The sequence below is a fragment of the Phoenix dactylifera genome, chromosome 15 (assembly GCF_051530095.1).
Source record: "Phoenix dactylifera cultivar Ajwa chromosome 15, Ajwa_hap1_PhDact_Kaust_v1.1, whole genome shotgun sequence".
Classification (NCBI taxonomy): Eukaryota; Viridiplantae; Streptophyta; class Magnoliopsida; order Arecales; family Arecaceae; genus Phoenix; species Phoenix dactylifera.
The window spans coordinates 6,393,977-6,421,280 of NC_143204.1; the positions used below are offsets into that span (position 1 = coordinate 6,393,977).

The 27,304-nt window shown below is 46.8% G+C and overlaps 1 protein-coding gene across 1 annotated transcript; it reads left to right on the forward strand.

The window, feature by feature from the left end:
* Positions 1-390: 390 nt before the first annotated feature.
* LOC149751205 (uncharacterized) lies at positions 391-21,902 on the forward strand. The gene is made up of 3 exons (XM_089927614.1): positions 391-583; positions 666-1,121; positions 21,897-21,902. Exons 1-3 carry the CDS (start codon positions 404-406, stop codon positions 21,900-21,902), a joined length of 642 nt encoding a protein of 213 aa, XP_089783740.1. The 5' UTR covers positions 391-403.
* Positions 21,903-27,304: the final 5,402 nt, after the last annotated feature.

The window sequence follows — 27,304 nt, forward strand, 5'->3', positions numbered from 1 at the left end:
GAAGTCGAAGACTGTTGGTAGGGCGTCCCTGCTGGAAGCAGTCCGGAGGAGGAAACGAGCTCTTCCGAGCGGGGCCCCACCGGCGAAGAAGTCCCGTAAGGAGATACCTCCGATGCCGACCGACGAGTCCGGGCCCACCGGTCAGGGAGATGTCGTGGGCACCGACCGGCAGCTGACGCTGTATCAGCCCTCCGGTGGTAAGGTTGCCGCTACTCCGGAGGTGCCACCTGAGCCTGCTCAAGACGGACGGGTCGGACGTGATCGGTCCCCAACCCGGCCTTCGACTCGGTCGGCTCCTGATGACTCGAGGAGGGACGCGCCGAGGCCCCGGCCGAGCGGGACCCTATCAATTCCTGGGGCGACCCCCGCCCCGAGTGTGATCAGCCGGACTCTTCCCCAGGCGATGGATAAGGGTAAGGCTGCAGAACCACCATCCGGCTCCGGGGAGAAATCGGGGTCTGCCTTCACTACCGATGGCGCCCGAAATCTCATCGAAACAGTGTTGCTGGAGAAGGACCGTCGGCGGGTCCGGGAGTTGGATGTCTCTGACGTCGGGGCCGCCAGCTGCGTCTGTCTCATGTCGGTGAGTGTTCTTCTGGCCGTCTTTCACCATTTATTGGCTCTGTTGTTCTCCGCCTGACTCCCTTATTTTTCCTATTTCTTAGCTCGCCCAGTACATGATCCGTCTGGAGGAGTGCTACAAGGAACAGGCGGGGCTTTTGGCGAAGGCCGAGGACCGGCTGAAAGCAATGGAAGAGGGAGGCCGGGCTGCGGCAGGCAGGACGACCGGGGACCTCGAGGCGAGGCTCCGGGAGGCCGAAGAGCGGGCACTCGGCTTCGCCGCCCTGGAGGAGCAACTGTCAGAGGCTCGGGAGCAACTCAAAGCCGCCTCGGGCCTCGAAAGCAGGGTCAAGAAGGCGGAGGAACGGGCTGAAAAGCAGTCCCGGAAGATCGCGGACTATCGAGAGCGGTGGGAGAAGGCCCAGCGGTCTGCCGACAACGCCTGCGACCGAATCCGCTCTTTTGAAGCCAAACTAGGCGAACTGGAGTCGGCCCTGGAGAAGTCATGCACGGACGTCCAAGAGCTCCGTTCGCGCCTGAAGGAAGCCGAGGCCGCTCGGGTTGCTACCGAGGCGAAGCATAAAGAGGCTCAGGCTGATCTGCTGAGGGTCTCCTCTGAGGCCGAAGGCCGGATTGTGGCGAAGGTCTTGGAGGCCAAGGCTCAGATTATGGAGCGAGCTGAGGCGGAGCTGGCCGAGAAGAGGGCGGAAATCGGGCGTCAGGCGGTAGAGGCTTATCGCCAGTCCGCCGAGTTCGCCCATGATATGTCGGAGGCAGTGCGGACCTATCGCCAGTCTGACGAGTTTGTCCATGACGCGTCGGACGCGGGGGCCGAAGCCTTCACCTTGGGCTTCGAGGAGGGCCTGGCAAGGGTGTCGGCTAAGTATCCCGAAGTTGACCTGAGCGAGATCTCCCTCCTGGACTCCTCTCCGGCACCATCGCCTGCTGGTTCTCCTGCTGCTTCCCTACCTCCCGCTGACGAGCCCGGCGTTCCCGACTCGGGAGTTCCTCCAAGCTGACCTCTTGTACCTTCCATTGTCTTTTTTATTTTTGTATGTCGGCGTTTTGCCCAATTGTATGGGCCTCGGCCCTGAAAATTAATGCACGTTGAATATTTCTTCATCTCGCCCTCGTCCTCTTTTTTTTTTTTTTTTTAGCTCTTGGTTGCTTCTTGCTGACTTTTGATTCCCGAAGTTCTTCCGGCGCTAGGCCAGGCATCCGAGGGTTAAACCTCAGGAAACTCTTCCGGCGCTAAGCCAGGCATCCGAGGGTTAGGCCTCAGGAAATTCTTCCGGCGCTAAGCCAGGCATCCGAGGGTTAGGCCTCAGGAAATTCTTCCGGCGCTAAGCCAGGCATCCGAGGGTTAGGCCTCAGGAAATTCTTCCGGCGCTAAGCCAGGCATCCGAGGGTTAGGCCTCAGGAAACTCTTCCGGCGCTGAGCCAGGCATCCGAGGGTTAGGCCTCAGGAAACTCTTCCGGCGCTAGGCCAGGCATCCGAGGGTTAGGCCTCAGGAAACTCTTCCGGCGCTAAGCCAGGCATCCGAGGGTTAGGCCTCAGGAAATTCTTCCGGCGCTAAGCCAGGCATCCGAGGGTTAGGCCTCAGGAAATTCTTCCGGCGCTAAGCCAGGCATCCGAGGGTTAGGCCTCAGGAAATTCTTCCGCTCGCTGGTCGACCAAGGCTGGCGCAAGCCGAAGCGACCGGTCGGGGCTTCCGGCTAGTCTGCTCCCGGGATGATCATCGGGTTAGCCAGGCATCCGAGGCCCGAGCCTCGGGAGATTCCACTCGTTGGTCGGCCTAGGCTGGCGCAAGCCGAGGCGACCGGTCGGGGCTTCCGGCTAGTCTGCTCCCGGGATGATCATCGGGTTAGCCAGGCATCTGAGGGTTGTCAAGCCTCAGGGAAATTCCGCTCGTTGGTCGGCCAAGGCTGGCGCAAGCCGAGGCGACCGGTCGGGGCTTCCTGCTAGTCTGCTCCCGGGATGATCATCGGGTTAGCCAGGCATCTGAGGGTTGTCAAGCCTCAGAGAAATTCCGCTCGTTGGTCGGCCAAGGCTGGCGCAAGCCGAGGCGACCGGTCGGGGCTTCCGGCTAGTCTGCTCCCGGGATGATCATCGGGTTAGCCAGGCATCTGAGGGTTGTCAAGCCTCAGGAAAATTCCGCTCGTTGGTCGGCCAAGGCTGGCGCAAGCCGAGGCGACCGGTCGGGGCTTCCGGCTAGTCTGCTCCCGGGATGATCATCGGGTTAGCCAGGCATCTGAGGGTTGTCAAGCCTCAGGGAAATTCCGCTCGTTGGTCGGCCAAGGCTGGCGCAAGCCGAGGCGACCGGTCGGGGCTTCCGGCTAGTCTGCTCCCGGGATGATCATCGGGTTAGCCAGGCATCTGAGGGTTGTCAAGCCTCAGGGAAATTCCGCTCGTTGGTCGGCCAAGGCTGGCGCAAGCCGAGGCGACCGGTCGGGGCTTCCGGCTAGTCTGCTCCCGGGATGATCATCGGGTTAGCCAGGCATCTGAGGGTTGTCAAGCCTCAGGGAAATTCCGCTCGTTGGTCGGCCAAGGCTGGCGCAAGCCGAGGCGACCGGTCGGGGCTTCCGGCTAGTCTGCTCTCGGGATGATCATCGGGTTAGCCAGGCATCTGAGGGTTGTCAAGCCTCAGGGAAATTCCGCTCGTTGGTCGGCCAAGGCTGGCGCAAGCCGAGGCGACCGGTCGGGGCTTCCGGCTAGTCTGCTCCCGGGATGATCATCGGGTTAGCCAGGCATCTGAGGGTTGTCAAGCCTCAGGGAAATTCCGCTCGTTGGTCGGCCAAGGCTGGCGCAAGCCGAGGCGACCGGTCGGGGCTTCCGGCTAGTCTGCTCCCGGGATGATCATCGGGTTAGCCAGGCATCCGAGGCCCGAGCCTCGGGAGATTCCACTCGTTGGTCGGCCTAGGCTGGCGCAAGCCGAGGCGACCGGTCGGGGCTTCCGGCTAGTCTGCTCCCGGGATGATCATCGGGTTAGCCAGGCATCTGAGGGTTGTCAAGCCTCAGGGAAATTCCGCTCGTTGGTCGGCCAAGGCTGGCGCAAGCCGAGGCGACCGGTCGGGGCTTCCGGCTAGTCTGCTCCCGGGATGATCATCGGGTTAGCCAGGCATCTGAGGGTTGTCAAGCCTCAGGGAAATTCCGCTCGTTGGTCGGCCAAGGCTGGCGCAAGCCGAGGCGACCGGTCGGGGCTTCCGGCTAGTCTGCTCCCGGGATGATCATCGGGTTAGCCAGGCATCTGAGGGTTGTCAAGCCTCAGGGAAATTCCGCTCGTTGGTCGGCCAAGGCTGGCGCAAGCCGAGGCGACCGGTCGGGGCTTCCGGCTAGTCTGCTCCCGGGATGATCATCGGGTTAGCCAGGCATCTGAGGGTTGTCAAGCCTCAGGGAAATTCCGCTCGTTGGTCGGCCAAGGCTGGCGCAAGCCGAGGCGACCGGTCGGGGCTTCCGGCTAGTCTGCTCCCGGGATGATCATCGGGTTAGCCAGGCATCCGAGGCCCGAGCCTCGGGAGATTCCACTCGTTGGTCGGCCTAGGCTGGCGCAAGCCGAGGCGACCGGTCGGGGCTTCCGGCTAGTCTGCTCCCGGGATGATCATCGGGTTAGCCAGGCATCTGAGGGTTGTCAAGCCTCAGGGAAATTCCGCTCGTTGGTCGGCCAAGGCTGGCGCAAGCCGAGGCGACCGGTCGGGGCTTCCGGCTAGTCTGCTCCCGGGATGATCATCGGGTTAGCCAGGCATCTGAGGGTTGTCAAGCCTCAGGGAAATTCCACTCGTTGGTCGGCCTAGGCTGGCGCAAGCCGAGGCGACCGGTCGGGGCTTCCGGCTAGTCTGCTCCCGGGATGATCATCGGGTTAGCCAGGCATCTGAGGGTTGTCAAGCCTCAGGGAAATTCCGCTCGTTGGTCGGCCAAGGCTGGCGCAAGCCGAGGCGACCGGTCGGGGCTTCCGGCTAGTCTGCTCCCGGGATGATCATCGGGTTAGCCAGGCATCCGAGGGCCGAGCCTCGGAAGATTCCACTCGTTGGTCGGCCTAGGCTGGCGCAAGCCGAGGCGACCGGTCGGGGCTTCCGGCTAGTCTGCTCCCGGGATGATCATCGGGTTAGCCAGGCATCCGAGGGCCGAGCCTCGGGAGATTCCACTCGTTGGTCGGCCTAGGCTGGCGCAAGCCGAGGCGACCGGTCGGGGCTTCCGGCTAGTCTGCTCCCGGGATGATCATCGGGTTAGCCAGGCATCTGAGGGTTGTCAAGCCTCAGGGAAATTCCGCTCGTTGGTCGGCCACTTGTCGCTCGCCGCCCATCGGGGTTTCTCTGTGCCCAGCCGCGACCGTGTTTCTCCTCTCCTCCAAGCGTTGCCTGGGGGGAACACGAGAAGGGTATTAAACGCTAATTAATGCGTTACCTGGAAAATCGGATCGCCAGTTGCTGCTGGTGAGGAGTGTTAGTTGAGCGGCCGCGATACGCGGGTTCTTCGAGGAGGATGCGGCCTGGGCGCGAGCGGAGACACGTGGACCTAGGGGTATACGTCACCCGGATCGTCCTGCACAAAGAATGCGATTTAAGGAGAATGACGCTTAGGAAATCGCGGGGAGATACGCCTCGGGAGCCGGAACGGCTCCGGATTCAGTGCGCCTGCATTTATTGGAGCCACCCGTATCGGAACTACCAGGGGGCCGCAGCTTGGCTATAAATACAGGTGCAGGTACGATGGAATTTGCTAAGCCGGAGCTGCAGGTTGCCATGGATCGCGGACCTCCTCCTTGGCATATGACTGAGAGACTCCTGTCGAAGGAAAGGGGAGGCGCTCCCCTTACAACTTCAGCCAACTAGCCGTTTCATCTGGGATCAACAAGGAGGGTCTCCCCGGCGGAACTCCGCTCTAGGCGTTTCATCCGGGATCACATCTCCCCTCCTTGAAGTTCAGCCTCCCGGTTGAGCTCTGCGCCGGACGCTCAATCCGGGACCGCGCCTCCATATACTCTTCCCCCTCGAATCCCTTCTCTTTCCTACCACTGGGGAAGATGGGAATATCCTTTGGAGGCGGCGTTCCCCTGGGGGCAGCGGGAGCTTCTTCTGCGGCGGCTCCTCCTCTTTTTGGTGAGGTGCTGGATGGCGCCTCCGGTTAGAAGCACCCACTTCTGGTGGGACTGCAGCCGCCCTGGGTTGAGGGTTTGGGTCCCCACCTCTTCTTTACTTTCTTTACTCCCTAATTCCCCTCTGGGAATTCCTTGTAATCACACGAGCACGCCACTGTAACCAGAAATTATTGAAATGAAAAGTATTGCACCTTTTTAAATTGTCTTTCTGGCCTTGTTGTTCTACTGGTAATACATCCGCAGGTTAGCGGAATTCCAGCCCCTTGGAATTTCTCGGCCATCTAGGGCTTCCAACTGGTAGGAGCCAGGTCGGTTTACCCAACGAACTTTATACGGGCCTTCCCAATTTGGCGCTAGCTTCCCACCTTTCGTAGGTTGAGATGCCTTAGCTCGCCTCAGCACCAGATCTCCAATTCTGAAAAGCTTCGGTCGGACTTTGGAGTTGTAATATCGGGCCACCCTCTGCTGATACATTGCCATCCGTACCTGAGCCATTTCCCTTGCCTCTTCCAAGAGATCCAAGTTCCCTCGGAGTTGCTCTGAATTGGCCTCGGGTCGGTGCGCGGCCACCCGAGGCGAGGGGAGTCCGAGCTCCACGGGGGCAACGGCTTCCGTGCCATAGGTTAGGCTGAAAGGCGTCTCTCCAGTAGGAGTCCGTTGTGTGGTCCGATACGCCCAAAGGACATTCTCGAGTTCCTCGACCCAAGCTTGCCCCGTCCGGCCGATCCGCGCTTTGATACCTTGGAGGATTGTCCGATTTGTGACCTCGGCCTCGCCGTTGGTTTGGGGATGCGACACGGATGTGAACCGATGCTCGATCCCAAATTCCTCGCAGAAGTCCCGGAAGTGCTTGTTATCAAACTGTCGACCGTTATCCGAGATGAGGACCCGAGGTACTCCAAATCGGACAATGATGTTCTTCTTCACGAACTTCCGGACTTGTGCCTCCGTGATGGTGGCCAGTGGCTCTGCCTCCACCCACTTGGTGAAGTAGTCGATGGCGACAATCAAAAATTTCCGCTGGGCCGAAGCGACGGGGAATGGTCCGAGGATATCCATTCCCCATTGTGCGAAGGGCCAGGGCGCGGTGATTGGCGCCAAGGGGACTGAGGGGACTCTCTGGACGTTGGCGTGGCGCTGGCAGGCGTCGCATTTCCGCACGTGGTCCTTCGAGTCCTCCATCAAGGTCGGCCAATAGTAGCCTTGCCTCATGATCTTATGCGCCAAGGACCTAGCCCCCAAGTGCGATCCGCAGATGCCTTCGTGGACTTCGCCGAGGGCGTAGGCCGCTTCCGCGGGGCGGAGGCACCTTAAGAGGGGGGCGGTAAACGAGGTCCGATACAGCCTCCCTTCATAAAGTACGTAGTGGGCGGACTTCTTTACAAGCCGCCGGGCCTGATCTTCGTCTTCAGGGAGGATTCCTTCGGCGAGGTAGGCGACGAGCGGGTCCATCCAAGACGGCTCCGGATCAATTGCCATCACCGCCCCAGCCCCGTCAATGCTCGGGGCATCCAGGGTCTCCAGGTAGATTGCCCTCGACAAGTTGTGCGCGTCTGCGTCCACTAGGCGGGACAACCTGTCGGCCCTGGCATTTTCGCTCCTCGGGACCTGCTGAATGTCAACACTGCCGAGGTCGGGAATGAGTGTTTGCACCTTCCGAACGTAGCTCTGCATGGTCGGGCTCCGCGCCTCGAACTCCCCTCGAACCTGCCCGACCACCAGCTGGGAGTCGGTGAAGACTTTCAGACGCCGGATGCCGAGCTCCTTGGCGAGTTTGAGTCCCGCGACTAGGGCCTCGTACTCCGCCTCATTGTTGGTCACTGGAAATCCGAACCTCAAGGCATACTCGGCTATCACTCCATCGGGATTGGTGAGGACCAGCCCAGCCCCTCCACCTTCAGGGTTCGACGACCCGTCAATGTGGAGCGTCCAGATCGGGAGATCGAGGCTGGGTGTCTCCGGCGGCTTAGGTTCCGCCTCCTGCACAGTGCACTCAGCGAGAAAGTCCGCGAGTACCTGGGCCTTGATGGCTGGTCGGGGCTGGTAGCGGATGTCGAACTCACCAAGTTCTACTGCCCACTTCACCAGCCGTCCCGCATTCTCTGGATTGCTGAGGATCTGCCGCAGTGGTTGATCGGTCAAAAGGGTGACAGAATGAGCCTGGAAATAGGGGCGAAGCCTCCTGGTCGCAGTCAGCAGCGCGAAGGCGATCTTCTCAGCCTTCGTGTACCGCGTCTCGGCATCCCGGAGGACTCGGCTGATGTAGTATACAGGCTTCTGAAGTCTTGCCTCTTCCCGAACCAGTACTGCGCTGACTGCGGTTGGGGAGACCGCCAGGTAAAGGTAGAGCATCTCCCCCTCTTGCGGCTTGGACAGCAGGGGAGGAGACGCCATGTACTCCTTGAGCTGGTCGAACGCCGCATGGCATTCGGCCGTCCAGAGGAAGTCTTTTGGGCGCTTCAACATCTTGAAGAATGGTTGGCAGCGTTCGGCCGACTTTGCCACAAATCGTCCGAGCGCGGCGACCCTTCCAGCGAGCTCCTGAACCTCCTTCACTTTGGTCGGAGGGGACATATCTTGGATGGCTTTGATCTTGTCCGGGTTGGCCTCGATCCCGCGCTGGTTGACAATGAAACCGAGGAACCTCCCGGCCGAAGCACCAAAAGCGCACTTCGCTGGGTTTAGCTTCATGCGAAACTTTCGCAAGGTGGTGAAAGTCTCCTCCAGATCTGCAATGTGCTGGTCTGCATGGCGGCTTTTTACCAGCATATCGTCCACGTACACCTCCATATTCCGGCCGATCTGCTCCTTGAAGATTTTATTGACGAGGCGCTGGTAAGTGGCGCCAGCGTTCTTCAGACCGAAGGGCATTACCTTGTAACAGTACAGCCCCCGGTCTGTTATGAAGGCAGTTTTCTCCTCGTCCTGTGGAGCCATCATTATTTGGTTGTAGCCGGAGAAGGCGTCCATAAAAGACAGTAGCTGATATCCGGAAGTCGCGTCGACCAGTTGGTCTATCCGTGGAAGCGGAAAGCTATCCTTGGGGCACGCCTTGTTCAGGTCGGTGTAGTCGACGCACATCCTCCACTTCCCGCTCGCCTTCCGGACAAGTACGACGTTTGCCAGCCACTCGGGGTAGCTCACCTCTCTTATGAAACCTGCCTCCAAGAGTTTGTCTACCTCCTGGTCGACCACCCGGATCCGATCCGGGGCACAGTGTCTCTTCTTTTGCTTTACCGGTCGGTGGGTCGGATCGACGTTGAGGGCGTGAGAAACGACCTCCGGGTCGATCCCAGGTACATCGGCCGCCGACCAGGCAAACACATCTGCATTGGCTCGGAGGAATTCCACTAACCGGAGCCGAGCTTCCAAGTCGAGATTGGCACCGACCCGGACCGTGCGGTCCGGGCAGCCTTCTTCGAGGGGAACTTCGATTACGCCCTCGGCCGGCTCCCCGTGCCGCAAGGCCACTTCGTCTCTGGCGTCAAGTGACTCGACGCTTAGGGCCTCCATGGGCTTCTTCCCTTTGAGAGTTGCTAGGAAACACTGCCGTGCGGTCGGCTGGTCACCTCGGACCTCTCCAATCCCGGCCGCTGTGGGGAACCGCATGAGCAAATGGTAGGTAGAAACCACCGCGCGAAGGGCGTTCAGTCCGGGTCGTCCGAGGATAGCGTTGTAGGCCGAGGGGACACGGACGACCAAGAACCCGAGCCGCACCGTGGCTTCTGCGGGTGCAATGCCCGCAGTCACAGGCAGCTCGATGACACCTTCGGCCGAGATAGCGTCTCCAGTGAATCCTATGAGGGGGGTGGATGTTTTGTGCAACAATTGTCGGGAAAAGCCCATCTTTTGGAAGGCCTCGTAATACAAAATATCAGCTGAGCTTCCACTATCCACAAGAACACGCCTTACATCATAGTCCGCCATAGTGAGAGAGATCACCATGGCGTCATCGTGGGGAGTCTGAACCCCCTTTACATCTTCATCACAAAAAGTGATTACATTTCCGACCCGCTGCCTCTTCGCGACGGCCACTCCTGATACTTCCGCCGAGCCCCCTGCGTTCCTCACGGGCCGAGAGCAGCCCCCAGTGATGGTGTGGATCACTCCCGCAACGGGTCGATTCTGCTCCCGAGGCTCCTGAGGGGCCGGGTCGGCTAGACGCGGGTCTGCGGGGGGACGTCGGTCGTTTACATATCGACCGAGACGTCCTCGGCGAATGAGAGCCTCGATCTCGTCCCGAAGCTGGAAGCAGTCTTCGGTATCGTGGCCGTGGTCTCGGTGGTACTCACAGTACGCCCGAGAAGGCTTCCTCCCAGGGATCTTCTTCATCTGCCTCAGGACCGGGAGGTCCTCCCGCCCCTTGACCTCCATGAGGATCTGGGCCCGGGGGGCCAGGAGTCGGGTGTACCGGTTGAAGCGTCGGTGCGGAGAACGAGGGCGTGTGGCGCCGTGGTTCCTTGCTGGTGACGGGCTTCTGCGCCGGCGTTGAGGCGTCGGGCTCCTCCTCTGGGGTGCCTCTTTTCGCCTTTTCTTCCCGGGCTTTAGAGGGGCTTCGGCGGCCTCCTTGTTCCGGTGGGAGGCTGCCTCCTCGGCGTCTGCATACTGGTTTGCCCGAGACAACAGCTCCGGGAAGCTCCGCGGCAGACGTTTGTCCAGGGAGAAGGTGAGTCTGCCCTTCCGGAAGCCTCGCTTCAGGGCTGAGAGAGCCACCTCCTGGCTCAAATTCCGGACCTCCAGTGTTGCCTTGTTGAAGCGGGTGAGATAATCCCGCAGGCTCTCTCCCTCGTTCTGTCGGACATCGAAGAGGGAGTCGGAGACCAGTCTTCGCCGGCTACTGACGGCGAAATGGCTGATGAAGAGACGGGTGAACTGGTGGAAGGACTGGATGGAATTAGCCTCCAGGCCGGCGAACCACGCCCTTGCCGGGCCGCGGAGGGTCGCCGGGAAGGCCTTGCAGAGGAGAGGATCCGATGCTCCATGGAGGAGCATAAGAGTCCTGAAACTCTCCACGTGGTCCCGTGGGTCCGCCGCCCCGTCGTAGGGTTCGATCGCCGGCATTTTGAACCCCGGCGGGTTTAGGGTTCGCAGGATCCTTGAGGCAAGCGCCGGCTGGGAGGAGATTTCCAAGTCGGCGAAGGGATCTTTGGAGTGGCCCTTCAGGACCTGGAGCTGTCTGTGGAGATCGTCCACCCGCCGGTCCAGGGAGCGCGACCGGTGGGTGGGAGACAAGGAGCGGCGCGAGGGGGACCGACTGGAGTGCGGGCCCCTCGAGGACTGGGGTGTCTGAGAACGCGCCTGGGTCCGCCTCTCGTACCCCGCGCAGCTCCGATGAGAAGGTCCTGGCAGAATGGACCGCACTCGAGAATCCTCCCCGCGCCGGCGCTCCTCTCCATGGGAGAGGAAGGAGCGCGGGTTGTGAGGAAGAGGCGAGTGCTCGGGGAGCAGCGGCTCCTGAGCCCGCTGCGGCACCCGAGAGATCACACCCTGCAGATTCTGCACTGCCTCCGCGAGGGTGCGAACCTGCTGGGCTAGCTGGTCGAACTGAGCAGGTTCGACCGTCTGAATGGGAGGAGAAGCGGTGGAATGCTGCTGAGAGTGTGTTGGGGACGCAGCAGCCTCCCGGCCAGAGGCGCGAGAGGCTCCGCGACCGGAAGCATTGGAAGCTCCGCGACCACCTCGCCGTGCCATTACGATCGTTCTGAGATTCGGCCCCTCCTTCTAGCGCCAACTGTTGCTGGTGGTTCAAACCGAGAACGATTGACACGACGGTGTGAACGGGGTTCCGCCTGAGTTGTCTTGGTTGGTGCTGGTTGCGCTCCACCTTCCGCCAAGGAACCTGCAAACAAGCCTTGCACCACCACCAGGGTGGTGATGGCCCTCCGACGGTCAAGTCAGAGGAGATTGGAGGAGGAGAGATGATAATCACAAGTGGGAGAGAGTGCTCTGGGAGGTATTGCTTACCCCCCCCCCCTTCTCCCCCCAGCCGCATATATGCCTGGCTGGGAGGTCTCTCAGGGGGGTTTGTCGTCGTGGGGCACGATAGAATGGCCACTGACATGGCCGTTACGGGGCGTCGTGGAGCAGCGCCGGGTACGGTCATGGCAGGGCGTAGTGGAGCTCCGCTTTGTACGGTCGATACAGGAGATCGTGGGCAGCATCGGGTACAGCCGTTGCAGGGAGTAGTGGAGCAGGAGGCCGCGGCGTGCCTCTGGAGAATAGCCTGTCGTTATCAAAAGATCTCCGACTCGGGGTCGGAATGCTGGATCATAGGGCAGCCGACCTGGGGTCGAGCTACGAAGCCGAGGAGGTCCGACTCGGGGTCGGAGTGCTGGATCATAGGGCAGCCGACCCGGGGTCGGGCTGCGGAGCCGAGGAGGTCCGACTCGGGGTCGGAGTGCTGGATCATAGGGCAGCCGTAGCTTTCCTGGATACGCGTGCCGATCACGTGGGGCATGGCGGCTCAATTCCCCCATAACAGTAACATATATTTAACATATCTAAAATAAGCTATCATGCATCATAGCTATCTCATAGCATGTATAAATCATAAGCAACTAATTAACATGCTTCAACATATTTTCATATGGAAAATTTCATATCATGACATTTTATTACATATCATATCATATATGAATCATATATTTCAGCATTTCATTAAGCATATGACATTACTATCTCATAGTAAATTAATAATCATACATCATGCATTATTATTTGATTGAACCAATTAAGGATAGCTCTGATACCACTGAAGGGTTCTAGCATGTCATAATGGGCAGCGGAAGCTAGGGATTTTAAAATTTTCTTAATAAAGTCCCTATGCATGAAACCCTTTTAAGCCTAGATCACCTTAATGATTACAATCAAATAATATAAAATAAATGCAGAATTAGTAGAATACCTCAAACGCTAATCCAAAGTGTACAATCTCTACGAGGCGTCCAAGTGTCCGCCCTCCAATGGTGATCCACACGAAAACTTGATCAAGACTTTAGCTCCAAAGATTTTTGATCCTTAATGCAGAATTCTTCTAAAGAACTCTAACGGCTTGCTTTCCTTCCTTTCTATTTTTCTTTAGCCTTCTAAAATCACTTCTAATCCTTTTGTCCTAATGAAGACCACCTTGTCTTGGCTTAGGACACACTAGAAGCAATGTTAGAAAGAAAGAAACTAATGTAAGAAAGAAGGGATATGAGAGAGAGAGAGTTGGATTGATTTCCGATGATTTGAAAACACCGGGAGCATTCCCTATTTATAGATGGCGTACGGATGCATTGTAGCCATCCATTCATGCATGAAGAGGGGCGTGAGATCAAGGGATGTGTCATTTGATGAGAGGGCATATCAGAAGTAGTTAGGATAAGATGAAGTGCTTATGATATGGCGCTTCATCCTTATCCATTCCCTAAGCATCTCTTCATGAAATCCACCGTACTCATGCCTCTCTTCATTTCTTCTCACGCATGAAAAATAGGGAGCATTCTCAACCATTGATCAAGGCTAGATGATGATCCAAAGGCCCTTATTGGTGGCGCCATAAGAAAGAAGGAGAGAGAGAATGATGCGGTTGAAGGGAAAGTAGTTAGGATATGATGACGTGTCATCTTTATCCAATCCAAGTGGCACTTCTTCATGAGGCGCCATTCTAAATTCACCGTATTCCCTTCTTTCTCACGCCATCTGATGTTGACTAAGTCAATATCACAAGTCCATCACGAGATCATGATCTCCCATCATCCCATGATGAAGATCCAATGGCTCTAATCCATGGCGCCATCCATTTGATCCTTCTCTTCATCCAAATGTTGATCCAACGGTCAAAATTAAATGTTTTATCAAATCTAATCCAATTAGACTCAAATCAAGCCAATTTAGGTGCCAACTCTTGGCTAACCCATATTAGAATATGATCTAATCAAATTAGATCAATTAAGAATCAGATTCGAATCCAATTCAAATCAGATTCGAATCCAGTTCGAATCAGGAGCTAAGGTTTGCAACACCTGCTAGGATGTTTATCTTGCAAACATGATCTAATCCAATTAGACCCTTGATAAGTTTTCTTGTGTGTGACCCATTGGGTTCCATACTTAGCCAGCAATAGGTGTGAGTGCGAGTTGACCCAACTTGATTAGAACTCTTCTAATCGATTTAAGTCCAAACTGCGCGAACCCGAACTTAACAATTAGAATCCTTTCTAATTGGTGATCGAATTAAACTCTTTAATTCGATCAAACCTATAAGACAAGATTGACGTCTAGCAACGTGTCATGTCTACCCGGAAAATATGGAATTTGGTGGAAATACCAAAAATACCCTTCAGTGGCAAGTTACCATGCAATTCAATCCTTTAATCAAACTGCATCCCAAATATGTATATGAGTATGAATATATGTCAAACTCAATTTCATATTCATATTTTTCTCAATCTTTTAATGATAATTCAAATAATGAAACATTAGAAACTCTTTCTAATTTTCATTCTGCTTTGATCAAAGGCTTCCTGAATTATCATATGATTAGAATAAATAGGATGCTATCTTCTCTTACTAGAAGTGATTAATTCCTTGTTGACCTACTCATAATCTTCGTACACAATCCACCATATCCAGAAGACCTCGTACATAACTTATTGTCATGAATGAGTGTAAACCAAAACATAGGTTCATGTGCACAAGATACCATGGTGATCTCAGGTCAAAGGATCAGTTGCACAACTCCCACTAAGAGAATCATCTTTTGACATGTAAGTAAGACTTCATAAGATTTCTCTTTGTAGGTCAATTCAGTGAACTCATTCTTCTAATGAGCACCCATTGTTAGATGTATGCCCTAGAAGCCAATCTGGCTGACACATTATTAATTCTAGGGACATAATTTTGTACTTGACTATTTATTATTAAATAAATAAAAGGCATCTTTTCATTCATATTGTTAATGTGTCTATGAATCGTCCAAGAAATTAATAAGATGATGATACATATTCTCAAGAGTTGAGAATTTGAGCCATGTATCATTGGTGATTAATTTCTAAATGCTCCTGATCAATGGATCATCACGAGGACGGTGATCGATTCGATCAGTGCACAGATCACTTTCCTTCTGGATGGATGAGACTTGAGTCCACAGTGTAGGGACACTGAAGTGATAGTGCAGGTGCTTGTTAGAGAACAAGGGTACTGAGCGTGACCAACACAAGAAGTCACTTGGATGTCTATCCACTCGTCAGTGACTTGCTTGATGTTGCAGTAGTGTGACTGGTCCTTTGACCTGCGGTGCTTCGGCTACTCACAGTGAGGTTATTGTAGTTTGACTGCACACATACATGGTCTCTAGCCATATGGGTCCATGCAGTATAGATTGGCTGCAGTAAGTTCACTGTAGGAGTAGGGTATGCACCTATATGGAATCTATCGACCTTGATAGATAAGGAGAGATCCTATGTGATTTATAAGACTGAGTTCGTAAGACCTCGGCCGGGGCAGTATGCACAGTGGAGAAAGAGTTTTTCACTCTCGAACTTAAGTCGAATAAATTTTGACATATGACAGACGATGGGGTTTGACGAGTTATCCATGACCTCCGTCTTGTAGGGATCCACGATAGAAGGACTGTAACACATGACAACTGCACCTAGAGGTTCATCATTCTATTCTGCTAGGTAGCCACTACATGCTGCTAGGTGTCACTGGTGGATGGTGGGACTCATAGGGATTATCTTGATGATCGATAAACCCTAATGAGTTGAGTTGGAATCGTTCCAACCCATTGAAAGGAGTTTTCAATGATATTGTGATAGAGATCGCAATATATCTCATTACCAGTTAGATTAGAACCTACGAGGTCACACACATTAGGGGTTCTGATTATTAGGATTGTCGAATTGTGATTTGGAATCACAATGTCAATGAGATTGATGTTTGAAATAACCCACTAATAGTTAGTGAGTTAAATGGAAGAATTAAATAATTATAATTAGATTATAATTAAGTCTTTGATTTGCTGATTAATTGAGTCAAATTATGTTGGGTCTGACCCAAAGAAATTTGACTCAAATCCTAGTCAAAAGTTGGCTAGATCGAATCCTTGAAAATCCTGCCAAATTCAGCCTTTTTCCTATTATTGGAGCCTCCCTCTTGATGCCTTATTTTGAGGAGTCAAAATAGGCAAGAGGGGGCAGCCAAGAGGACAAGGAGGGGCGTGGCCCCCTCTCCTTCTTTGCTGGGAGCCAACGCCCCTTGATTCTTTCCAAGAATCAAGGGGCCCGCCAATAAAGAAAGGCACCAGGAAACCTATTAGGAATAGGTTTCCTGGCGCATAGGGTTTTGAACCCTATAAAAAGGGAGCCCCACGCCCCAAGAAACCCAAGAGCTCTTCTCCCAGGCGTGGGGCAGCAAGGCAATGCTTTTGGGGATTTTTAAATCAGCAAATAGGGAGAGAAAAGAATAAAAAAGGTGAAGGGTTTTCTTCTTCCTTTTGAAGGCTGCACAAGGTGGGATCCTTGTGATTTCTTCTTCCTTCTTCTTCGACATCCAAGAGAGGTTTTTGCAAGGAGCTAGCACCCCGGTGAAGCCCCATCTCTGATCTTCAGCAACCTCGTGTGGATACTTGTAGAGGCCGGACGTTTGTGCGGCTACAAGGAACCAAACCACGATCATCGGTTGCGGTGTTCTTCTACCCGCACAAAGGTGAAGATGAGATCTTCATTTGAACTTTTATATTTCTGATTTTCTAGTAGTTTAACAATTCATAATTAATTATTAGATCTTAGTTTAGTCCCCATCTTAATTCAAAAGGGTTCTGAATCGTTTTGATTCAGAAAAATTTTGAAATCTACCCGATCCTGTTCCGGCGTATGCGATGCACCGGGCCCGGCATGCGGATTCCGCCGCGAACGTCGCGCCGCTGTGGGGCAATCCAACACCCATATCTTTGTATTAGTGTCTCCACACAAATGATTGTGAGATCAATCATCCTCTGCATCGAGCATACATAAGACATGCCAGTCTTTCCAGTAATCATTGATCCCCGACTCAATATACCAATGACTGGGAATATTTAAGATTAGGATTTTAGGATTTTAAGTCTCACTAGTATGATCTCATCATAGTCTTAAAACCATTGCCCTAATCTAAGGAGTTTATCATAAATATAATCAACAGCATATGATAAAATATAATGCCTTTATTCATATTTAAATGTCATGTACATGATTTGGACAAATCAAAAGAAAAATCCTTCGCAATACATATTGCGATTGGCTTGTAGGGCATCTACTCTTTCACTCTTGCTATCATCTTGATCTGACTGAAAACTTGAGTCGGTATATCCCTCAAGTTTTAAGTCAGAATTACCGTAGACAAGCCACTGGTCTTTAGTATTTCTCAAATACTTAAGGATGGTTTTTACAACCTTCCAGTGGTTGCTTCCTGGATCAGACTGGTATCTGCTCACTACTCCTAATGAGTATGCCACATCTGGTCTAGTACATGTCATGGTATACATTATAGATCCCACTGCCGAAGCATATGGAATTCTATCCATACTCTCTCTTTTTTGAGGGGTTGTCGGACAATCCCTCCTAGAGAGGTTAATTTCATGGCCCATGGGAAGATAGTCTTTCTTGAAATTAATCATACTGAACCTCTTCAGCATAGTATCAATGTATGTGGATTGGGATGATCCAAACAATCTTCTAGATCTATCTCTATAGATCTTCATCCCTAAGATGTAAGATGCTTCTCTCAAATTCTTCATGGCAAATTGAGATGATAGCCATACCTTTATTCCTTATAATGCAGGAATGTCATTCCCGATTAAAAGAATGTCATCCACATACAAAATAAGAAATATAATAACTGAACCATTTGCCCATTTATAAATGCAAGGTTCCTCTTCATTCTTAATGAAGCCATATGTTTTGATTGCCTTATCAAAATGTATATTCCAACTCCGTGAAGCTTGCTTTAATCCATAAGTGGATCTTTGGAGCTTGCACACCTTAGACTCATCTGTAGATATAAAATCTTCAGATTGTATCATATATACCTCCTCTTCTAAATCTTCATTTAGAAATGCGGTCTTTACATCCATTTGCCAGATTTCATAGTCTAAATGTGCTGCTATCGCAAGCACAATCCGAATGAACTTGAGCATTGCGACAGGAGAAAATGTCTGGTCATAGTCAATACCATAATATTGACGATATCCCTTGGCAACCAGACGGGCTTTATAAGTCTCTATCTTTCCGTCTGCGCCCCGTTTTCTTTTGAATATCCTCTTACACCCTATGGGTTTAATCCCTTCGGGTGGGTCAACTAATGTCCATACATCATTGACCTTCATGGATTCCATTTCGGATTGCATGGCTCCAAGCCATTATCAGAGTCATACCTTTGCATTGCATCCATATATGTGATCGGATCCTCATCGTTTTCATCAAGTTCGATAGGATCCCTGTCCCGGACCAAGAAACCGTAGTATCTGTCCGGCTGACGTGGTACTCTACCTGATCGCCTTAATGGTGCATCTAAGATGGGTTATGGATCTGATCTAATCAAATCTGACTCAATTGGTTCAGTGGATAGTATCGGGTCTTCTACATGTTGAACTTCCCTAAGCTCAACATTAGAGCTTTTAGTTCCTTCACTAAGAAATTCTTTCTCCAGAAAAACAGCTCTATTGCTTACGAACAACTTTTGTTCTTCAGCAAAGTAGAAGTAATATCCTTTAGTTTCTTTAGGATAACCAACAAAGAAATATTTGTCAGACTTGGATTCAAGTTTATGTGTTTTCAAATGTTTGACGTACGCTGGATACCCCCAAACCCTAAGGTGAGAGAGCATCGGCTTACGTCCAGTCCACATCTCATGTGGTGTTTTATTTATAGACTTACTTGGAACCTTATTTAGAATATAGCAGGCTGACTCAAGAGCATATCCCCAAAAGAATATGGGCAGATCAGCAAACCCCATCATGGATCGAACCATGTCTAACAGTGTTCGATTTCTTCTTTCTGATACACCGTTATACTGTGGTGTACCAGGAGGAGTCCATTAAGAGAGAATCCCATTTTCTCCTAGATATGTCAAAAACTCACTGGTAAGGTATTTACCTCCTCGATCTGATCGAAGAGTTTTAATACTCTTTTCAGTTTGTTTTTCTACTTCATTACGATATAATTTGAATATTTCAAATGATTCAGATTTATGTCTCATTAAATAGACATAACCATACCTAGAAAGGTCGTCTGTAAACGTAATGAAATATGAATACCCACCTCTAGCATTTGTGCTCATTGGCCCACATACATCAGAATGTACAAGGATCAATAAGTCACTAGCTCGTTCACCTTTTTCGGTAAAAGGTGATTTGGTCATTTTACCAAGAAGGCATGATTCATAGGTTGTCAATGATTTACAATCATTAACATCGAGGATTCCCTCTTTACTTAACCTGTTCATCTTGTTCTTGTTAATATGTCATAGCCTATGATGCCAAAGGTAGACATCCGTGACATTATCTATTCTAGGGTGCTTACTTGACGTGTACATTACATTAACAGGCTGTGATAACAAGTAGATGCCATTGCTCAATCGTCCATTCATTACAGTAACACCATTCATAATGATATCACAAGAACATTTCTTTATTGAAATTTCATAACCGTTCATGGCCAAAAGGCCTACGAAAATTACATTCAATAAGAACGTACGACAATAGTGACAATCACTCAAGACAACTACATGAGAATTGAAAACAAGTTTGAGATTTCCTAAAGCTAGAGCTGGAACAGATCTTCTATCTCCAACATTCAGGAATCTCTCGCTGTTTTCAAATCTCTCATTGACCTGAAGTCCTTGCAACGAATTATATATATTAAACGGACTTTCAGTATCTAATACCCAGGTCGAATTATCACATATAGAAAAATTACAAGGTGTTATCATATAAATACCTTAATCAGCAACTGATTGCCTTTTTCTCTTGCTTGGCCTGTTCGGGTCAAGTGAGGCAAGGTACTGAGGATAATTCCTCTTCTAATGCCCCTGCTTCTTACAATAGAAACATTCTGCCAGATTGCGGTCAGCCTTAATCTTTTTGGTCTGACTTGGCTTAGCATGTTGCACCTTTTTCTTTTGATTCTTATTTTTCTTCTTTCCTTTCTTAAAGGTACCACAACCCCTGGACGAACCTCCCACTAAATTCACCGACCCTTTTAGGAGTTGGTGATCCTTCTCAAAAGTTTGTAGTAAACCCAACAATTGGTGATAATTTACTACCAGTTTCGTCATACGAAAGTTGGTGAGAAATGGACAGTACAAACCAAGAAGAGAATTCAGTATAGCATCCTTCCCCAATTGATCATGAAGGGGAAAGCCAAGAGAGCTTAGACACTCGATCAACTCAATCATGTACAGTACATAATCAGTTACCGAAGTCCTATCTTTTATTCGGGCGCTGAAGATGGCACAACTAGTTTTGTGCCTCTCAACGTCGTCAGGAACACCGAATGATTCATTCAACACTTGAATGATATCTTCCGGCTGCGTATTCTCAAAACGCCTAATAAACTCATCACTCATTGCTGCCAACATGATGCATCGAACAGTGATCCGGTCACTAAGCCACTTCTGATAAGTGTCTCTGGCCGATCTTGATGCATTAGCAGCGGGCTGCTCAGGTGCTGGATCCGTTATCACATAAAGGATCCTTTCATGCTCTAGCACTATTTTCAGTTTTCTATTACAATTATTATAATTTAAACCAGTCAACTTGTCATTGTCCAACAATGAGCGAAGTGACAAATTAGTGGTCATTTCTGCATAAAAAGAAAATTTGGCTATTAGTATATGAATTGACTAAACTCAATAAACTTGGACTTTAGTCTAAAGGTACTCCCACTATTTTATACAAATTGGTAGCCTCTACCTCCAATTCGAAAAATTACTCCTAATTCTTTAGTGGGCACTAGAACCCAATAGATCGCATATAGGCCCGAGTGTGGCTCGGCTAACCCATATGCATCTATTGGTAGGTTCTAAACCAATTGCTTCATCAAGAAACTTCTAGTGATGATTTTGTCCTAGGTTCTTCGGCAGGCGTGTGGCGCCTCCACCGAATACTCTACTTAGGACAACAAATGAAGAATTCGGTGATGAAAATAAGGATCCATCCTCAAACACCGAAAAATTCAAAAGCTTCTTAAAGACAAAGAAGAAGAGGAAGCAAGAAGAAAGAAAGAAAAAAAGAAATTAAAAGTAAGAAAGCCTTGACCAAGATAGAGTCAAGCAGGAAATTGAAAGCTAAGAGCAACAATGAACCACAAGAGGTAACTAACTTGTGTTTTATGGCACAAGAAGATAAAGTAGAATCTGAATCTAATTTTGCACCAAATGAATTTCATGAAGAATACTCTTATGATGAACTATTAAATACTTTTCATGATTTGTATGGTAAATGTAAAAAATTATCTATGAAGAACAAGAATCTTAAAAAGCTAAATTTAAAAATTTCAGAAGAAAGAAATTCTATTGCTGAAATACAAGACAAATTAAATTCTAAAAATGAAAGCTTAAGGTTAAATTCAGAAGAATTGATTCAGAAAAATTATAACTTAATTAAAGAAAATCAAAACTTAAGTGAAGAAGTTGGCCAACTTAAATTTTTTATTAATAAATTCACTGTAAGTTCAGAAAGATTAAAAATAATACTTGAAAACCAACATGTTGTTTTTGATAAATCAAAATTTGGCTTGACTCCTTTGCTTAACAATAAATTCCTAAATAAAAAGGTTATCAATTCACCAAGTAAACCATCAAATAAGATAAGTTACGCCAAACATGAAAAGAATGGACATAACAACTCTACCTCAAGTTCTAATTCAATTAAATTAAATTGTAAAGTTATTACTATTAAACAAATTTGGGTTCCAAAAAAAAACCATATGCACTAACTCTCTAGGACCCAAGCAAGTTTGGATACCTAAAATAAAAATATGAGGGTGTAGATGTAGATGTGACAAGATATCCATGGAACAAATGGAACTTTCACACAAATGGATGTTCTAGATATATGTTAAAGAATGAAACTTAAAATGTGACTAAGAAAAACAATTAAAATGGAAGAAAAATATTCAAAATACTCCATCTCTCTATGTCATACTTTACTTATTAATGGATAATTTTACTAATGCTTAATCAATTTTCATTGAATATCTTTTTGAGTCCTCTATAGGCTTGATTGAGAGTTTTAATATCCATGGCATCATTTTTTACTAAATATAAGCATGAACATGTGTGCTTGATATGGTCTTGAAAAATACGCATTATAAACACCAAGATTAAAGAAATATTCTTTTGGCATATAAAATTAACTCATGCTAGCATGGACCTAATTCCAAAAGAGCTTGTCATTGGCTTACGTAGATTATTTTTTGCAAGTTCAAAATTTGCTATGCATGTTAACTAAGGAAACAAAAAAGAATCAATTTCTAAATATAAAGATGTAGTTTCCATCACTAAATTTTTAAAAGCTTACATTGGATTTGCTCTTGGCAAATAAAATTGAACAGAATATTTTTTGCACCAAGAACACCATAAGTAAAATAGGGTTAATAGAATCCTTAAAGAAACAAAAAAAACAATATTGTATAATAGTCATCTGCTAAAATGATTTTTGTTAAAAGCTATCATCACTGCTTGTCATACATATAGTTTCTATTAGATCTACTTTTGATGAAAACTTCTCTTGATTTTCTGAAAAATAGAAAATGAACTATTGCGTATCTTTCATGTTTTTCAGTCATACATGTTATGCTTGATATGTTCTTATGAAAATAATGCCAAATCTGATAAAGATATTTCTGTCTTTGGGTATCATTCATTAAGCAATGCATATAGAATATTCAATGAAAAGATCCTAGTTGTAGAAATATCAATTCATTTTATTCTTTATGAGACTAATGATCTTTCATCAAGACACTAAAATCAAATTATATGATATATATATGATTAATCTTTTTGCTTACATATAATAATCTGAAACTAAAATGCCTTAAGAAGAATGAACAAGATTATAATTGGTCAAGTTAAACTAAATCATTTTTGAAAGAGATAGAATTTAAAATCTTGCTGATAAAATCTAAAAACTTGGTAATAATTAGGACCAAATTGAGTTTTTTAGAAAAAGTACTTAATGAAGAAAAATTAGTGACTACTAAAAGATTCAATCAAGAAAAGATGAAATAGATCTTGATGAAATTCTTGCATGATTAGAAGTAAAGATCACCATTATCATTTGCTTGCTTTATGAGCTTTATATTCTGTGTAGAATGCACTCCTATGTGGTTATTTCATTAAATAAGATCTATGTAAAATAACCAGCTTATTTGAAAACACTTATTACAAATATGATAAAGCAATATATGATTTAGAACAAGCACCAAAAGCATGATATGAAAGTTTGAGTAACTTTTTGATAAAAAAAATATTGATAAATCTATGCATCAAAAAAAAATTTATGATATCTTATCTGCTTAAAGTATACATTGATGACATCATTTGTGATGCTACTAATGAAGCTTTATGTGAAGTTTTTATTAAGCTTATACAAGGTGAGTTCGAAATATGTATGATGAATGAGTTAATATTTTCTCTCGAACTCTAAATTAAGACAAACAAGAAAGGGGATCTTCATTGACCAAAGTAAGTCCACAAAAAAACTCTTATAGATTGGCATGAAGAAGATATGTCTATGACCCCATCTTGTAGAATTTGAAAAGGATCATGAGCAAGGTGGATCTATTGTTTTGAAGCTGTATTAAAGCATGATAGAATAATTATTTTATCATGCAGCTAGTAGACCAGATTGTATGCTCATTATGTGCCCTTGTGCAAGACTTCAATCTAACTCTAACGAATCATATTTTATTGATAACAAATGAATCATAATCAGAATTTTGATACAAACAACTGATAATTAGATTAAAACTTAATTAGTGATCTTTTGAGTATAATAAGAATTTTGTTTGCATGATATATATTTATGTGTTATGAAGCACATTAGATTATTTCTTTATTTCTGCTCTTTTATAAAAATTACTTGAAAATAATAAAAAAGAGAAAGATAAAGAAAAGAAAATGAACATTGTTTAGGGGGAGTAAAAACTAAGTAAAAACAAACAAAGCTAAAGAAAGTTGTGAAAAACAAATATAGTTTCAATCACTTTAAAACACATCTTAAGGATAGTATCAATGTAGAATTATATTTAAATAGGAAAAGGTTATTTGAAAAAAATTAATTTTGATCCATGACATGCTTGCTATGATTAGCATGCTTTGAATTATGTGTTTACAATATTCCGATAACAAAGATCTTCCTTAAATATAACTTGTAATGCTCCATGCTTGGATAAGTTGATTGAAACATATTTTATCAATAACAAATTGATATTCACAACTTGGAATATGTTTTGACTTTGCACACAAGTCTTTGCTTCACCCTTGCCTCAAAATAACTTGTGTTCCAAAGCTTAATGAAAATAGTTTTCACTTGCAAAACATACTCCTCAATGATATGTATTTTTTGGATTCATTGATTCTCCTTGTACTTTTCTGATTTTAATGAATATCTTCTTAAAAATAAAAAGAAAGAATAGACTGAATTTGCAATTTAGGCAAAATAAATTGATTTTGATATATCTTTCAACTTGCCTAACTTTGGTACATAATATTCTAATACTTGTTAAAATATCCTCCATTTTGTACTGAAACTCAATATTAAATACAAAGATTCTGAATGTGCTCTAATGTGTTTGAAATATGTGTTTTCAATCGTAATGATTTAAGATGATCTACAATGTGAAAGATACATATCTCAATTTATAATTTTGAAAGTCTTCTTGAAAATCTTTATGAAATTCAGAATATGATTTTGTATAAAAGCTTAAACTTAATTTAAAAATGCTTATATCATTACATCTTTGTAACTTTAGTTATATGCTTCAATTATCGCATTATTCAGAAAAATAACTCAATATGATTCCTAGATGAAAATTATAACTTAAGAAAAATAGAATTAATTTTGATGTCTTGGTTGATTGCTCCGATACACATCCGAAATATATCATTTTGTATTTTATAAGTGTACTAAAATTGATCTAAATGATGAGTCTTTCAATGATCTTGATTGCGAATAAATGTTTCTAAATATATGATTTTATTTTGATATTAAAAAGATTCATTGTGTTTCATGTATACATTGTTGTGACACTATGATTAAGAAATTGAGTTCTATAAATATACACTTCAATGATCATCTATATGTTTTCTCTCCTGCATAATTAAGGGCCTCTATCATTAAAGGAAAAAGCCTTCTTTTTTTAAGAAGAGTGAATGATCTTAGAGCTAGAAATATTTCAACTCACTCAAATAATTCTTAAAGGAAAGAAAATGTAATTGCTTTTGAAAGAAATTTGAGCTTCAAAAGAATTATTTTCTGATTAATACTTCAGTACATTCTCAAATATTAGGAGAAAGCATAACTTGTTCTTAAAAGATAAAAAAGAGTGATTGCTATAAATTTTGAATAATTCTAGATCACTCTACATTCTTGATATCATAGAATTTCAATTTTATTCATGCTTATCATTAAAATTTGAAATTCAACAAAAAGAAAAGAATGATTAAAGAAGAACGCATCTTTTGAGGGGAAGCTTTAGATATTCAATCTAAATGCATTCTATATCTTATCCAAAAGTTACGTTCATTTGATGAATACCTTGAATGTTTTATGGTTTGATTTTGGTGAACTTCTTTGTATTGCCTTACTTGCCTTAGTTACATAATAGGCCTATACTTTGAGTTTAGTTCTATAAAGCTTTTCTTATCTCAAACTTTGAGCTCATTGGAAATATTCTCTCAATAGTGAAACTTGTAGAAAACATATTTTCAAGATTAACAATTTGAATGTTTTATTGAAAATTATCTTTAAATTCTAAACTCTTAAATGGAATGCTCAATTAAGAGGGAGAAAGAAAATTTTAGGGGGAGAGATCATATGGAACATGTTGACCCCCTAATGGATTTTGATGAATACAAAACACTAGAGTATAATTGGCTTTATATTAACAATTTATTTGAGGATTTCAGGTGTTTAACTAAGAATATTGTTAAGAATTGTCAAAGCATGTTTCCATATTTTTCAAGGATTTATTGAAGATTTTTTGAGATAAAGAAAACATATCAGGGACAGCCGAGACGTCTCCGGTTTGTCCCAGAGACGTCTCTGGCACGTAGAGGAAGAACTGGTACGTCTGGAGACGTCCTCGGCACCTGGCGAGGCGTCTCGCAGGGTCGGAGTCGACTCCCGACTCTGCGGAGTCGACTCTCTTAGAGACGGCAGAAAGGCCGATTTCAAGGGATGCGCACGAGTCGTCTCCGAAGGACGCGGAGTCGTCCCCATGCATAAAAAGCAAACATCCCGAGACGTCCCCAGAAAGCGCGGAGTCGACTCTCTTAGGGATTCCAGAGGACTTGTTTTTCGTTGATAAAACTACGGAGTCGTCCCCGACGTCGCGGAGTCGTCCCCATGCATAAAGCACAAGTATCCCGAGACGTCCCCATAAAGTGCCGAGCCGACTCTCTCAAAAAAGTAGAAAAACAAGAAGTCGAGCTGTTCTTCTTCAGAGTCGACCCCAAAAAGCGCCGAGTCGACTCCAAACATCGTCAAAAGAATTTTTATACAGCCGAGACGTCTCGCGGTCAGGCGGAGACGTCTCCGGAGCGCCTGGGACGCGACTGACATACTTTTGCAGGTTTGTTTGAATTTCAAACGGTAATATCTTTGTGTCTAACGGATCTATTGCTTGTAGGGCTATAAAAGGGAGCTTTTAAGTGCCTTTAAACAACTTCTCACCAACCAAACACAAGATCATTCAAGAGAGAAGAAAGAGAAAGAGGTTCAAGGGAGTTGGTGCTTTCAAGAGAAGAAATCAAGTGCATTCAAGTTTTCTTCATCTGATTTCGTGCTCAACTACTCACTCCCACTCGGCATTCAAAGCTCGCATTCAAGCCAACGTGATCCACATCGGAAGAACCACCATTACCCACGCTTCCAACGGCAAAAAGGGTTCTTCCGGTTTTGTTGCTTTTCATTATTATATTTGCTTTCATAAGAGCTTTTAAATCTTTGTAAAACATTTGATTATTGTGCTTGTTCCAGTCAAGGGACTTGGAACAAGGGATAGGCGTCCCAAGCCTAGGTTAAATTGGGGAATTGTAGGGTTCGTTGTTAGCCCGGGGTAAAACAATGAGTTGAGTAGTGCACTCGAAAAACTACCGGACTGTAATCGCTGATTATAGTGGAAATTCTCAAAGGTGTTTGGGGAGTGAATGTAGGAGCAGTGCAAGCTCCGAACCACTATAAATCTTTGTGTTTGCAATTGACTGTACTTATAACTTTATTCTTACTTTAGCACATACACTTGTGTGTCTTGTTTTAATTAGACAAAAAGTTTTAAAACATCCAATTCACCCCCCTCTTAGGTGACCATCTCTGGGCAACAAGTGGTATCAGAGCAGGTGCTCTGTGTATTCTTGAAGACTTAACCGTCTTTGCCAAAGATCAAGATGGCAACACCCTTC

Bases quoted from the DNA above. Each gene is read 5' to 3' on its own strand.
- LOC149751205 (XM_089927614.1), top strand. From the start codon at position 404: ATGGATAAGGGTAAGGCTGCAGAACCACCATCCGGCTCCGGGGAGAAA. The intron at 584-665 runs GTGAGTGTTCTT...CCTATTTCTTAG, and splicing joins GCTGCGTCTGTCTCATGTCG to CTCGCCCAGTACATGATCCG.